The following is a 16753-nucleotide window of genomic DNA, read 5'->3' as shown; positions in this document are numbered from 1 at the left end:
TCTCCAAAGAATCCTCTCAACTCTAACATCTAGCAAAACCTTTGCTCATCTATGTATATCTTGTGATCAAACTGCTTAAAAAAAAAAAAAAAAAAAAAAAAAAAAAAAAAAAAAAAAAAAAAAAAGAAGCTCAAACATCCACAGGATAGTTGCCTTTTCATTTACTCCTGGCACTCCCCATTTACCACCTATCTCGCCAATTTTATCACACCCCTTTTTTGCATTTAAATTGATCCTATCATGTTCCTACCATTTGCAAAGGCAATTATACATTCATGCTCTGTAACACCTTCCCACACTGTTGGCGATAGCAGAATTGCATGTCCTTTCCCCTCTTCCCCAATAATTTTCACCCATTCATGTCCATACCACTCCTCCTACACCCTCCCATAACTTGCATTCATCACTTCCAGTTTACCTCTGCACACCCTACCCAAGGATAAAGGTTTCCCCAACACAGCCAAGCTGCATTGGGTTATCAAAAAAGAATGTCTGTTTTTTATTTTTTTGGTTCAACAGGCGTCTTGATGTTGAACTTATGACAACTGCAGCATTCAGTGAATGGAACTTCTATGCAACTGTAACATTCAGTGAAAGCTACAAAGCCAAAATGAATCCTACAACATTACGTAAACAAATCTACTAAATATTCCATACTTATATGACAGTAACAGTAATATCAAATACTGTTTTAAGAGGTTTAGGACATCAGTTTTTTATTCTGTACAAAATGTCATGATTAAGATATACTCAATGTTGGAATAACAGTAATGTATAAATGACCAATATATGCTAAAATCATAAAATTAATATTTTTATCTATTTATTTTTTGTTTTGTTGCTGTCTCCCGCATTAGCGAGGTAGTGCAAGGAAACAGACGAAAGAATGGCCCAACACATACACATGTATATACATACACGTCCACACACACAAATATACATACCTATACATCTCAATGTATACATATATATATATATATATACACACACAGACATATACATATATACACATGTACATAATTCATACTGTCTGCCTTTATTTATTCCCATCTCCACCTCGCCACACATGGAATAACAACCCCCTCCCCCCTCATGTGTGCGAGGTAGCGCTAGGAAAAGACAACAAAGGCCCCATTCGTTCACATTCAGTCTCTAGCTGTCATGTAATAATGCACCGAAACCACAGCTCCCTTTCCACATCCAGGCCCCACAGAACTTTCCATGGTTTACCCCAGACGCTTCACATGCCCTGGTTCAATCCATTGACAGCACGTCAACCCCGGTATACCACATCGTTCCAATTCACTCTATTCCTTGCAAACCTTTCACCCTCCTGCATGTTTAGGCCCCGATCACTCAAAAATTTTTTCACTCCACCTTTCCACCTCCAATTTGGTCTCCCACTTCTCCTCGTTCCCTCCACCTCTGACACATATATCCTCTTAGTCAATCTTTCCTCACTCATTCTCTCCATGTGACCAAAATTAATATGTTCAGATAAAATGCAAAGGGGATAAAAGTGAGTGCTCAAATTACAGAGGTATTTGTTGAGTATTCCTGGGAAATTACATGGGAGGGTATTGACTGAGAAGGTGAAGGTATGTACATAGCATCGGATTGAGGAAGAGCAGTGTGGTTTCAGAAGTGGTAGAGGATGAGTGGACCAGGTGTTTGCTTTGAAGAAAGTATGTGAGATATACTTAGAAAAGCAAATGGATTTGTATGTTGCATTTATGGATCTGGAGAAGGCATATGACAGAGATGCTCTGAGGAAGGTATTAAGAATATATGGTGTGGGAAGCAAGTTGTTAGAAGCACTGAAAGTTTTTATCAAGGATGTAAGGCATGTGGATGTGTGGGAAGAGAGGAAAGTGATTGGTTGTCAGTGAATGTTGGTTTGCGGCAGGGGTGCGTGATGTCTCCATGGTTGTTTAATTTGTTTATGGATGGGGTTGTTAGGGAGGTGAATGTAAGAGTTTTGGAAAGAGGGGCAAGTATGCAGTCTGTTGTGGATGAGAGAGCTTGGGAAGTCAGTTGTTGTTCACTGATGATACAGCGGTGGTGGCTGATTCGGGTGAGAAACTGCAGAAGCTGGTGACTGAGTTTGGTAAAGTGTGTGAAAGAAGAAAGCTTGAGTAAAGGTGAGGGTCAAGTCAATTGGGAGCTAAGTTTGAATGGAGAAAAACTGGAGGAAGTGAAGTGTTTTAGATATCTGGTAGTGGATTTGGCAGCGGATGGAACCATGGAAGCGGAAGTGAAACATAGGGTGGGGGAGAGGGCGAAAATTCTGGGAGCGTTGAAGAATGTGTGGAAGTTGATAATGTTATCTTGGAAAGCAAAAATGGGTATGTTTGAAGGAACAGTGGTTCCAACAATGTTATATGGTTGCGAGGCGTGGGCTATAGAGTTGTGCGGAGAAGGGTGGATGTGCTGGAAATGACATGTTTGAGGACAATATGTGGTGTGAGGTGGTTTGATCAAATAAGTAATGAAAGTAATAAGTAATAAAAAGAGTGGTTGACAGAGCAGGAGAGGGTGTTTTGAAATGATTTGGTCACATGGAGAGAATGAGTGAGGAAAGATTGACCATGTGTCAGAGGTGGAGGGAACGAGAAGTGGGAGACCACATTGGAGTGAAAAAGATTTTGAGTGATCAAGGCCTGAACATGCAGGAGGGTGAAAGACGTGCAAGGAATAGAGTGAACTGGAACGATGTGGTATACCGGGATCGATGTGCTATCAATGGACTGAACCAGGGCATGTGAAGCATCTGGGGTAAACCATGGAAAGTTTTGTTGGGCCTGGATGTGGAATGGGAGCTGTGGTTTCAGTGCATTATACATGACAGCTAGAGACTGAGTGTGAACGAATGACACCTTTGTTGTCTTTTCCTAGCGCTACCTCGCACACATGTGGGGGGAGGGGGTTATTTCATGTGTGGCACAGTGGCGACGGGAATGAATAAGGGCAGACTATGAATTATGTACATGTGTATATATGTATGTCTGTGTATGTATATATATATATGTGTGTACGTTGAGATGTATAGTTATGTATATGTGCGTGTGCAGACTTGTATGTAAAAACGTGTATGTGGGTGGGTTGGGCCATTCTTTCGTCCGTTTCCTTGCGCTACCTAGCCGACACGGGAGACAGTAACAAAGTATAATAAATAAAATGCATACAACTATATAAGGATGGTATTCTGTCAACAATGTAGAGAAGTATGTTATGGGATATTCATTGAGATTCTGCCATGACTGTTGTACTAAAAATGTGGAATGGTGTCCTCCTTTCAAATGTTGAAAAAGCGATGGTGTACACAATTTTGTCAAGTTATTCTATCACTAGTTCTAATGATTTTCATTCTTTGTTTAACAACATTTTGGAATATTTAGTGATTTGGCAAAAATCTACATATGCAATATCTAGCGAATCTATATTTATATCTGTAGACTTGCAATGCTAATAAATAATGTAAATTAATTAGTTAACCCTGAAATACCTATATACACTAAATTACAATCACTAAATACAATAATCCCCACATGCTTCAAGTTTGTATCCAATACATATTCACATGCACTTTTAACAAGTTGGCATTTATTGGTTCAAACTATATTTCATGTGGTTCACACATGGGACTGCTTGATTAGATATCTCTATATCAGACACACTTCATATACAGTATTCCTGATCAATGTTACAGAACGAATTCGCTCTATTGTTTTGCCTCCGACTACAAACTTCTTTTCTCAGTATTTCCATTGGAGCATTTTCACTTTTACCCAAACATGCAATCGACTGGAAATGAAGACTTGACAAATGTCTTTGGTCAAATGAAGTTTTACAAGAGGATTGAATTCTCTTGCATCTCAGCTACTGCAGACATATGTTCTAATACAGAGGCTATGAAATTGGTGAAATCCCTGCGAACACTTCCACTGTCCTCTTCTAACTGAGTGTCTATGTTTGGAATCTGGTTGAAGGAACTTGCTGAAAAGGAAATGAACATGATTAAAGTTTGAACTTTTTGACATAGAGTGAAGGATTAGATTGATGCATTCTGTCAAGAACCAAAATGCAGAATATAATTAACCCTTTCAAGTACGTGATCTCAATTCTTATGTTACATCAAAAGTCTAAAACCCATTCAACCCTGAAACAATGGCCAAAAGCAACATCTACTCTTAAGAGAATAGCATCCAGAATATGATCTAATTTTTCCCCACCTTTATTTAAATAACCAGCTGACTTATCATACCATTAGTGGCCTTAAGAGGTCTCTTCTATCACAAGGAAGACATGGAAAAATTCTTTTCAGCACCCCTGCAATCACTATTGTTAATCTGAATACCACTGATATGTACCCCTCTGCTACACCCCTTTCGTCTTGATTTTATATACATTAGCTCTCATCTTCCTGCTTCCACAGATAAATAGATATTTTATTGACCACAAAAATACATGCTTTATGAAGATAAACAATAACCATTATGGCCCATGATTAAAATCTTGAACAATAAAACATGTTAAAATGCAGTTAACTAAATACATACGAATACAAATAAAACTAACATGACCCACAAAAATTCTGCACCAATGAAACAATAACTTATCAAAAAGGCATGAAAATACACAACTAGGAAATCTTAGTAGGTACACAAGATATGAAGAAAACTATAATACAAGTTCATTCATACTTAAATACACAAGACAAACTTAACGTGGAAATGCGTGTGCAAGTGAAATATGGCACATTCTTCCAAGACATATCTTTCAGTCTGAACCTTGCCATATGTACACAGTCACTCTAGTGGCAAATGGACTTTACTGTGCCTGTACTTGCACCTGTGTTCCTGATATGCACTCTTATTGTCCTGATTTTATATCACACATCTTGTGTACAACAAATTCTGGATTTACAGAGTGGTACAACTGACTTTTAAAAGAATCAGAATGTCCTGATTTCTCTCATATTGTTGCTTAGTGTTACACAAATGGTATGAGAGAGTAGGTCATCCTCCAAACCCCTACTCTCTTTTCACATGCTGGAGAATGTGTGTTGCTTTCCTATAATTAAAGTAAAGCTCCATCAGACACAAATTGCTCATTATCTTTTTGGACAACCAACAATTTTTTGACACACCACACATGCAGTTTATTCATGGGTTTGATGTCACCGCACAGCCATGACTCGCATCCATACAGCATAACAGACACTGATGCAGCATCAAATATTTTTCTTCACCCAGAATGGTATATAATTATTTTTCTTCACAAACTGACACCAGCCTCTGCAGTTTTTCACTCAAGTTTGCCATAAGACAATGTCATCTGCAAACAGCAGCTCACCTCAAAGCCCCCTATTCCCTCCTCTCTTAAGGATCCTCCCATTACCTCCCTCACAGCAATATCCATGAAAAGATTAAACAGCCATTATAACATTGCACACCCTTAACACGAAACCTCAATAACAGACAAGAATGGTTCAGCATTATGTTATTCGACTTTTGACAAGAATAGAGACCTTAAACTTTCCAATACATATGAAGAAGTGCTGAGAAGACATAAATTCAAGCTTGTTATATTGTCTTTGGAGTGCAAGAGCAAAAAAGGAGACCTTATCCTCTTTCATTCACAAGAAACTTAGCTCAACTAAGGGTAAGGCGCTTAGAGCCAAGCAAGGTGGGATCTGTGCTTTCTTAACCTCACAAAAATCCATGACAGTAAAGTGATACACCAACATTGTGGTATTTTGGGGGAATTCAAGTCTCCCGAGAGAGTCTCAAAGCATATCACACTAGTCATCCTTGGAATATAGTTTCCTGTATTCCTCAGTGATGAAATTCTTTTTATGCAGTAATCTATGAGTTTAATATTCACTACAGGCATTTGGTAACCAGTATACAGGTACATCAGCATTTTAGGTGGTAGATACTGCAGCACTGTGCTATACCAGTTCTCCTCAACAATTTCCAAGGGTAAGAAAGCTACAGAAAATCCTGAAAGATGCACAGCCACCACTGTAAGTGCTAATAGGATGTGATGACTCTATCACAGCATAATCAACAATGCCTATCCCAAGTATGAAGAGAACAATCTACTTCATCAAAAGTTGACTTAAAGCATATACTTACAGAGTTTAGCTCCTTTGCCCTTGAAGCCTGGTTTAAAATGGCAGAATACAATACACTGTGTCTCTCGAAGGCCTTGTTGTTCAACAAAGTGGGTGTACAAAGATTCAAGGGAACGTGCATGATCCTCTCTCCCAGGATTATAAACAAAGATAACTCCATTGCAACCTCTTTGAATGGCTGGCCAACAATTTTCATACCTGTTTTAAGAAAATAATAAAGACCCTGTCACTGTTTAATCATTAAACATACCAAAGCTATGATTATGAGAACACATGCATTGCTAATTCTGAGCAAGGTAAGTACACATAGCCAACTATCATTTAATACATTTCCCACATTTAGAAAAGGTAACTAAGTAATATTATACTAAATTTTTAATAAACACTTATGAGCAGATACATACTTTTGCATCAAAACAGGAGTATATTATGATTACAGTAACTTCATTATCCTTATCATTGTCAGCAAAGTATCGAGTGGAAGACCATGTTATAATAGTACATAATAAAACTTACAGCAACGGGTAACTGTGACAATGTATTTCACCATCAATAATTATACCCCCAAAGCTATCAAAATATAGTAGTGTTCATTTCTGACCAACATTACCAAATAGCCATATATACATTGTACAACACAAAGCAAATAGCAAGGGCAGGTATGATAAGTAGCTATTTACTTATACAAGAGGAGGTAATACATAGTTAAAAGTTATAAGCAAACAGCTAAATATTGTCCATCCTTATACGATTAAAAATCCCAGTAGATAATTATCTAGGTGGCCATGGCAAAGGAGCACCCAAAGCTCTTGAAAGGGTGTGACATCAGGGTCTCATCTTTAAGCTCCCATCTTTCAGGTTCCCTGCCTCACTTTACTCACTTCCTCTCAAGCTGATCTATCTCTGTGGTTGTTGATGGATTAACCTCTCCCCTCCCACCACCTTTCTCCCCACATTAGCGAGGTAGCACAAGGAAACAGACGAAAGAATGGCCCAACCCACCCACATACACATGTATATACATAAACGTCCACACACGCACATATACATACCTATACATCTCAACGTATACACACACACACACACACACACACACACATATATATATATATATATATATATGTACATAATTTACACTGTCTGCCCTTATTCATTCCCGTCGCCATCCCGCCACACATGAAATGAAAACCCCCTCCCCTGCATGAGTGAGACGTAGCACTACGAAAAGAAAACAAAGGCCACATTCGTTCACACTCAGTCTCTAGCTGTCATGTATAATGCATAGAAACCACAGCTTCCTTTCCACATCCAGGCCCCAAAAAACTTTCCATGGTTTACCCCAGGCGCTTCACATGCCCTGGTTCAATCCATTGACAGCACATCGACCCTGGTATACCACATAGTTCCAATTCACTCTATTCCTTGCACGCCTTTCACCCTGCATGTTCAGGCCCCGATCACTCAAAATCTTTTTTACTCTCATCTTTCCTCCTCCAATTTGGTCTCCCACTTCTCCTCATTCCCTCCATCTCTGACACAGGTATCCTCTTTGTCAATCTTTCCTTACTCATTCTCTCCATGTGACCAAACCATTTCAAAACAACCTCTTCTGCTCTCTCAACCACACTCTTTTTATTACCACACATCTCTCTCACCCTTTCATTACTCAATCAAACCACCTCACACCACATACCCATTTTTGCTTTTCAAGATAATGTTCTAGACTTCCACACATTCTTCAACGCTCCCAGAACTTTTGCCCCCTCCCCCACCCTATGATTCATCTCCGCTTTCATGATTCCATCCGCTGCCAAATCCACTCCCAGATATCTAAAACACTTTACTTCCTCCAGTTTTTCTCCATTCAAACGTACCTCCCAACTGACTTGTCCCTCAACCCTACTATACCTAATAACCATGCTCTTATTCACATTTACTCTCAGCTTTCTTCTTTCACACACTTTACCACACTCAGTCACCAGCTTCTGCAGTTTCTAAACTGAATCAGCCACCAGTGGTGTATCATCACCAAACAACAACTGACTCACTTCCTAAGCTCTCTCATCCACAACAGACTGCATACTTGCCCCTCTTTCCAAAACTCTTGCATTCACCTCCCTAACAACCCCATCCATAAACAAATTAAACAACCATGGAGACATCTTGCACCCCTGCCGCAAACCAACATTCACTGAGAACCAATCACTTTCTTCTCTTCCTACACGTACACATGCCTTACATCCTCGATAAAAACTTTTCACTGCTTCTAACAACTTACCTCCCACACCATATATTCTTAATACCTTCCACAGAGCATCTCTATCAACTCTTATCATATGCCTTCTCCAGATCCATCAATGCTACACACAAATCCATTTGCTTTTCTAAGTATTTCTCATACATTTTTCAAAGCAAACACCTGATCCACATATCCTCTACCACTTCTGAAACCACTCTGCTCTTCCCCAATCTGATGTTCTGTACATGCCTTCACCCTCTCAATCAATTCCCCTCCCATATAATTTCCCAGGAATACTCAACAAACTTATACCTCTGTAATTTGAGCACTCACTCTTATCCCCTTTGCCTTTGTGCAAAGGCACTATGCAAGCATTCTGCCAGTCCTCAGGCACCTCACCATGAATTATAAATACATTAAATAACCTTACCAACAATACAGTCATCCCCCTTTTTAATAAATTCCACTGCATATATATATATATATATATATATAGTAGCGCAAAGAAACAGACGAAAGAAATGGCCCAACCCACCCCCATACACATGTATATACATACGTCCACACACGCAAATAAACATACCTACACAGCTTTCCAATGAATACCCCAGACGCTTCACATGCCCTGATTCAATCCACTGACAGCACGTCAACCCCAGTATACCACATCGCTCCAATTCACTCTATTCCTTGCCCTCCTTTCACCCTTCTGCATGTTCAGGCCCCGATCACACAAAATCTTTTTCACTCCATCTTTCCACCTCCAATTTGGTCTCCCACTTCTCCTCGTTCCCTCCACCTATGACACATATATCCTCTTGGTCAATCCTTCCTCACTCATTCTCTCCATGTGCCCAAACCATTTCAAAACACCCTCTTCTGCTCTCTCAACCACGCTCTTTTTATTTCCACACATCTCTCTTACCCTTACGTTACTCACTCGATCAAACCACCTCACACCACACATTCTCCTCAAACATCTCATTTCCAGCACATCCATCCTTCTGCGCACAACTCTATCCATAGCCCACGCCTCGCAACCATACAACATTGTTGGAACCACTATTCCTTCAAACATACCCATTTTTGCTTTCCGAGATAATGTTCTCGACTTCCACACATTCTTCAAGGCTCCCATGATTTTCGCCCCCTCCCCCACCCTATGATTCACTTCCACTTCCATGGTTCCATCCGCTGCCAGATCCACTCCCAGATATCTAAAACACTTTACTTCCTCCAGTTTTGCTCCATTCAAACTTACCTCCCAATTGACTTGACCCTCAACCCTACTGTACCTAATAACCTTGCTCTTATTCACATTTACTCTTAACTTTCTTCTTTCACACACTTTACCAAACTCAGTCACCAGCTTCTGCAGTTTCTCACATGAATCAGCCACCAGCGCTGTATCATCAGCGAACAACAACTGACTCACTTCCCAAGCTCTCTCATCCCCAACAGACTTCATACTTGCCCCTCTTTCCAAAACTCTTGCATTTACCTCCCTAACAACCCCATCCATAAACAAATTAAACAACCATGGAGACATCACACACCCCTGTCGCAAACCTACATTCACTGAGAACCAATCACTTTCCTCTCTTCCTACACGTACACATGCCTTACATCCTCGATAAAAACTTTTCATTGCTTCTAACAACTTGCCTCCCACACCATATATTCTTAATTCCTTCCACAGAGCATCTCTATCAACTCTATCATATGCCTTCTCCAGATCCATAAATGCTACATACAAATCCATTTGCTTTTCTAAGTACTTCTCACATACATTCTTCAAAGCAAACACCTGATCCACACATCCTCTACCACTTCTGAAACCACACTGCTCTTCCCCAATCTGATGCTCTGTACATGCCTTCACCCTCTCAATCAATATCCTCCCATATAATTTACCAGGAATACTCAACAAACTTGTACCTCTGTAATGTGAGCACTCACTCTTATCCCCTTTGCCTTTGTACAATGGCACTATGCACGCATTCCGCCAATACTCAGGTACCTCACCATGAGTCATACATACATTAAATAACCTTACCAACCAGTCAATAATACAGTCACCCCCTTTTTTAATAAATTCGACTGCAATACCATCCAAACCTGCTGCCTTGCCGGCTTTCATCTTCCGCAAAGCTTTTACTACCTCTTCTCTGTTTACCAAATCATTTTCCCTAACCCTCTCACTTTGCACACCACCTCGACCAAAACACCCTATATCTGCCACTCTATCATCAAACACATTCAACAAACCTTCAAAATACTCACTCCATCTCCTTCTCACATCACCACTACTTGTTATCACCTCCCCATTTGCGCCCTTCACTGTAGTTTCCATTTGCTCCCTTGTCTTACGCACTTTAAAGTATGTGAAAGAAAAAAGCTGAGAATATATGTGAATAAGAGCAAGGTTATTAGGTACAGTAGGGTTGAGGGACAAAGTCAATTGGGAGGTAAGTTTGAATGGAGAAACATTGGAGGAAGAAGTTTTAGATATCTGGGAGTGGATTTGGCAGTGGATGGAATCTTGGAAGTGGAAGTGAGTCACGGTTGGGGATGGGGTGAAGGTTCTGGGAGCGTGGAAGAATGTGTGGAAGGCGAGAACATTATCTCAGAAAGCAAAAATGGGTATGTTTCAAGGAACAGTGGTTCCATCAATGTTATATAGTTGCGAGGCATGGGCTATAGATACGGTAGTGCAGAGGAGGGTATATGTGCTGAAAATGAGATGAGTGAGGACAGTATGTGGTGTGAGGTGGTTTGATCGAGTAAGTAATGAAAGGGTAAGAGAGATGTGTGGTAATAAAAAGAGTGTGGTTGAGAGAGCAGAAGAGAGTGTATTGAAAAGGTTTGGTCACATGGAGATGAGTGATGAAAGATTGACAAAGAGGATACATGTGTCAGAGGTGGAGCAAATGAGAAGTAGGAGAATGAATTGGAGGTGGAAGGATGGAGTGAAAAAGATTTTGAGCGACTGGGGCCTAAATATACAGTAGGGTGAAAGGTATGCAAGGAATAGAGCAAACTTGAACAATGTGGTATACCGGCGTTGATGTGCTGTCAATGGATTGAACCAGGGCATGTGAAGCGTCTGGGGTAAACCATGGAAAGTTTTGTGGGGCCTGGATGTGGAAAAGGTGCTGTGGTTTCGGTGCATTACACATGACAACAAGAGACTGTGCGAACGAATGTGGCCTTTGTTGCCTTTTCCTAGTGCTACCTCGCACGCGCGCAGGGGGAGGGGTGTGCCATTTCATGTGTGGCATTGTGGCGACGTGAATGTATGAAGGCACCAAGTGTGGTTGTGTACATGTGTATATATGTATATGTCTGTTTATGTATATGTAGGTATATGTTGAAATGTATAGGTAGGTATATGTGTCTGTGTGGGCATTTATGCTTATGTATGTGGGAGGATTGGGCCATTCTTTTGTCTGTTTCCTTGCGCTACCTCGCTAATGTGGGAGACAGCTACTAAGTATAATAAATAAATAATAATAATAATAATAATAATAATATATACAAATTTATTTATTATACTTTGTCGCTGTCTCCCGCGTTAGCGGGCCAGCACAAGGAAAGAGACGAAAGAATGGCCCAACCCACCCACAAACACATGTATATACATACATGTCCACACACGCACAAATACATGCCTATATATTTCAACATATACATATATATATATATATATATATATATATATATATATATATATATATATATATATACATACACAGAAATATACATATATACACATGTACATTCATTCACACTCAGTCTCTAGCTGTCGTGTATAGTGCACTGAAACCACAGATCCCTTTCCACACCCAGGCCCCACAAGACTATCCATGGTTTACCCCAGATGTTTCACATGCCCTGGTTCAATCCACTGACAGCACGTCGACCCCAGTATTCCACATCATTTCACTTCACCCTATTCCTTGCATGCCTTTCACCTTCCTGTATGCTCAGGCCCCGATCACTCAAAATCTTTTTCACTCCATCCTTCCACCTCCAATTTGGTCTCCCATATCCTCTTTGTCAATCTTTCCTCACTCATTCTCTCCATGTGACCAAACCATTTCAACACACCCTCTTCTGCTCTCTCAACCACACTTCTTTTTATTACCACACATCTCTCTTATCTATTCATTACTTACTCGATCAAACCACCTCACACCACATATTGTCCTCAAACATCTCATTTCCAACACATCCACCCTCCTTACAACCCTATCTATAGCCCATGCCTCACAACCATATAACATTGTTGGAACCACTATTCCTTCAAACATACCCATTTTTACTTTCCAAGATAAAGTTCTCGCCTTCCACACATTTTTCAACACTCCCAGAACCTTTATTCCCTCCCCCAACTTGTGACTCACTTCTGCTTCCATGGTTCCATCCGCTGCCAAATCCACTCCCAGACACCTAAAACACTTCACTTCTTCCAGTTTTTCTCCATTCAAACTTATTTATTCTATTTATTTTGCTTTGTCACTGTCTCCCGCGTTAGCGAGGTAGCGCAAGGAAACAGACAAAAGAATGGCCCAACCCACCCACATACACGTCCACACACACACATATATACCTATACATCTCAACGTATACAAATATATATACACATAGACAAATACATATATACACATGTACATAATTCATACTGTCTGCCTTTATTCATTCCCATTGCCACCCCGCCACACATGAAATAACAACCCCCTCCCCCCTCATGTGCGCAAGGTAGCTCTAGGAAAAGACAACAAAGGCCACATTTGTTCACACTCAGTCTCTAGCTGTCATGTAATAATACATCAAAACCACAGCTCCCTTTCCACATCCAGGCCCCACAGAACTTTCCATGGTTTACCCCAGACGCTTCACATGCCCTGGTTCAATCCATTGACAGCATGTCGACCCCACCATACCACATCGTTCCAATTCACTCTATTCCTTGCACGCCTTTCACCCTCCTGCATGTTCAGGCCCCGATCACTCAAAATCTTTTTCACTCCATCTTTCCACCTCCAATTTGGTCTCCCACTTCTCCTCGTTCCCTCCACCTCTAACACATACATCCTCTTGATCAATCTTTCCTCACTCATTCTCTCCATGTGACGAAACCATTTCAAAACACCTTCTTCTGCTCTCTCAACCACACTCTTTTTATTACCACACATCTCTCTTACCCTATTATTACTTACTCGATAAAACCACCTCACACCACATATTGTCCTCAAACATCTCATTTCCAGCACATCGACCCACCTCTGCACAACTCTTATCTATAGCCCATGCCTCGCAACCATATAACATTGTTGGAACCACTAATTCTTCAAACATACCCATTTTTGCTTTCCAAGATAATGTTCTCGACTTCCACACATTCTTCAACGCTCCCAAAACTTTCGCCCCCTCCCCCACCCTATGATTCACTTCCGCTTCCATGGTTCCATCCGCTGCCAAATCCACTCCCAGATATCTAAAACACTTCACTTCTTCCAGTTTTTCTCCATTCAAACCTACCTCCCAATTGACTTGTCCCTTAACCCTACTGTACCTAATAACCTTGGTCTTATTCAAATTTACTCTCAGCTTTCTTCTTTCACACACTTTACCAAACTCAGTCACCAGCTTCTGCAGTTTCTCACACTGCTATACATATATAATATATAGTTTTTTTCATACTTGATTCCTATTTCCCATGTCAGCAAGGCAGTGCCAGGAAACAAACAAAGACACTTCCACTCATATAAACATATATATATATATATATATATGTATATATATATATATATTTTTCCAAACTATTCGCCATTTCCCGCATTAGCGAGGTAGCGTTAAGAACAGAGGACTGGGCCTTTGAGGGAATACCCTCACCTGGCCCAATTCTCTGTTCCTTCTTTTGGAAAATTAAAAAAAAAAAAAAAAACCGAGGGGGGAGGATTTCCAGCCCCCCGCTCCCTCCCCTTTTAGTCGCCTTCTACGACACGCAGGGAATACGTGGGAAGTATTCTTAATCCCCTATCCCCAGGGATAATATATATATATATATATATATATATATATATATATATATATATATATATATATATATATATATTTTTTTTTTTATACTTTGTCGCTGTCTCCCGCGTTTGCGAGGTAGCGCAAGGAAACAGACGAAAGAAATGGCCCAACCCCCCCCCATACACATGTATATACATACGTCCACACACGCAAATATACATACCTACACAGCTTTCCATGGTTTACCCCAGACGCTTCACATGCCTTGATTCAATCCACTGACAGCACGTCAACCCCGGTATACCACATGCTCCAATTCACTCTATTCCTTGCCCTCCTTTCACCCTCCTGCATGTTCAGGCCCCGATCACACAAAATCTTTTTCACTCCATCTTTCCACCTCCAATTTGGTCTCCCTCTTCTCCTTGCTCCCTCCACCTCCGACACATATATCCTCTTGGTCAATCTTTCCTCACTCATCCTCTCCATGTGCCCAAACCACTTCAAAACACCCTATATATATATATATATATATATATATATATATATATATATATATATATATATATATATATATATATATATTTTTTTTTTTTACTTTGTCGCTGTCTCCCGCGTTTGCGAGGTAGCGCAAGGAAACAGACGAAAGAAATGGCCCCCCCCCATACACATGTATATACATACGTCCACACACGCAAATATACATACCTACACAGCTCTCCATGGTTTACCCCAGACGCTTCACATGCCCTGCTTCAATCCACTGACAGCACGTCAACCCCGGTATACCACATCGCTCCAATTCACTCTATTCCTTGCCCTCCTTTCACCCTCCTGCATGTTCAGGCCCCGATCACACAAAATCTTTTTCACTCCATCTTTCCACCTCCAATTTATATATATATACATATATATATATATATATATATATATATATATATATATATATATATATATATATTTTGCTTTGTCGCTGTCTCCCGCATTTGCGAGGTAGTGCAAGGAAACAGGCGAAAGAAATGGCCCAACCCACCCCCATACACATGTATATACATAAACATCCACACATGCAAATATACATACATATACATTTCAATGTACACATATATATATACACACAGACACATATACACATGCACACAATTCACAGTCTGCCTTTATTCATTCACATCGCCACCTCGCCACACATGGAATACCATCCCCCTCCCCCCTCATGTGTGCGAGGTAGTGCTAGGAAAAAACAACAAAGGCCCCATTCGTTCACACTCAGTCTCTAGCTATCATGCAAGAATGCCCGAAACCACAGCTCCCTTTCCACATCCAGGCCCCACACAACTTTCCATGGTTTACCCCAGACGCTTCACATGCCCTGATTCAATCCACTGACAGCACGTCAACCCCGGTATACCACATCGCTCCAATTCACTCTATTCCTTGCCCGCCTTTCACCCTCCTGCATGTTCAGGCCCCAATCACTCAAAATCTTTTTCACTCCATCTTTCCACCTCCAAGTTGGTATCCCACTTCTCCTCGTTCCCTCCACCTCCGACACATATATCCTCTTGGTCAATCTTTCCTCACTCATTCTCTCCATGTGCCCAAACCATTTCAAAACACCCTCTTCTGCTCTCTCAACCACGCTTTTTTTATTTCCACACATCTCTCTTACCCTTACATTACTTACTCGATCAAACCATCTCACACCACACATTGTCCTCACACATCTCATTTCCAGCACATCCACCCTCCTGCGCACAACTCTATCCATAGCCCACGCCTCGCAAACATACAACATTGTTGGAACCACTATTCCTTCAAACATACCCATTTTTGCTTTCCGAGATAATGTTCTCGACTTCCACACATTCTTCAAGGATCCCAGGATTTTCGCCCCCTCCCCCACCCTATGATTCACTTCCGCTTCCATGGTTCCATCCGCTGCCAGATCCACTCCCAGATATCTAAAACACTTTACTTCCTCCAGTTTTCTCCATTCAAACTTACCTCCCAATTGACTTGACCCTCAACCCTACTGTACCTAATAACCTTGCTCTTATTCACATTTACTCTTAACTTTCTTCTTTCACACACTTTACCAAACTCAGTCACCAGCTTCTGCAGTTTCTCACATGAATCAGCCACCAGCGCTGTATCATCAGCGAACAACAACTGACTCACATCTCAAGCTCTCTCATCCACAACAGACTTCATACTTGCCCCTCTTTCCAAAACTCTTGAATTTACCTCCCTAACAACCCCATCCATAAACAAATTAAACAACCATGGAGACATCACACACCCCTGCCGCAAACCTACATTCACTGAGAACCAATCACTTTCCTCACTTC

General features: G+C 40.8%; 2 protein-coding genes across 2 annotated transcripts in view; both read right to left on the bottom strand.

Annotated features, from left to right (window-relative positions):
* LOC139761891 (uncharacterized) overlaps positions 1 to 16753 on the bottom strand; it is a 237616-nt gene that overhangs the window by 197052 nt on the left and 23811 nt on the right. The gene's annotated exons all lie outside the window — the stretch shown is intronic.
* LOC139761888 (intraflagellar transport protein 22 homolog) overlaps positions 78 to 16753 on the bottom strand; it is a 33615-nt gene continuing 16939 nt past the window's right edge. The window contains exons 5-6 of the mRNA XM_071686474.1: positions 6141 to 6337; positions 78 to 3996 (exon numbers count right to left, since the gene is read on the bottom strand). Coding sequence (XP_071542575.1) covers positions 3848 to 3996; positions 6141 to 6337 — 346 coding nt within the window. The 3' untranslated portion in view covers positions 78 to 3847. The remainder of the gene's footprint in view (positions 3997 to 6140; positions 6338 to 16753) is intronic.

Source organism: Panulirus ornatus, chromosome 42 (genome assembly GCF_036320965.1).
Source record: "Panulirus ornatus isolate Po-2019 chromosome 42, ASM3632096v1, whole genome shotgun sequence".
NCBI lineage: Eukaryota > Metazoa > Arthropoda > Malacostraca > Decapoda > Palinuridae > Panulirus > Panulirus ornatus.
This window is presented reverse-complemented; position numbering and strand designations above follow the sequence as displayed.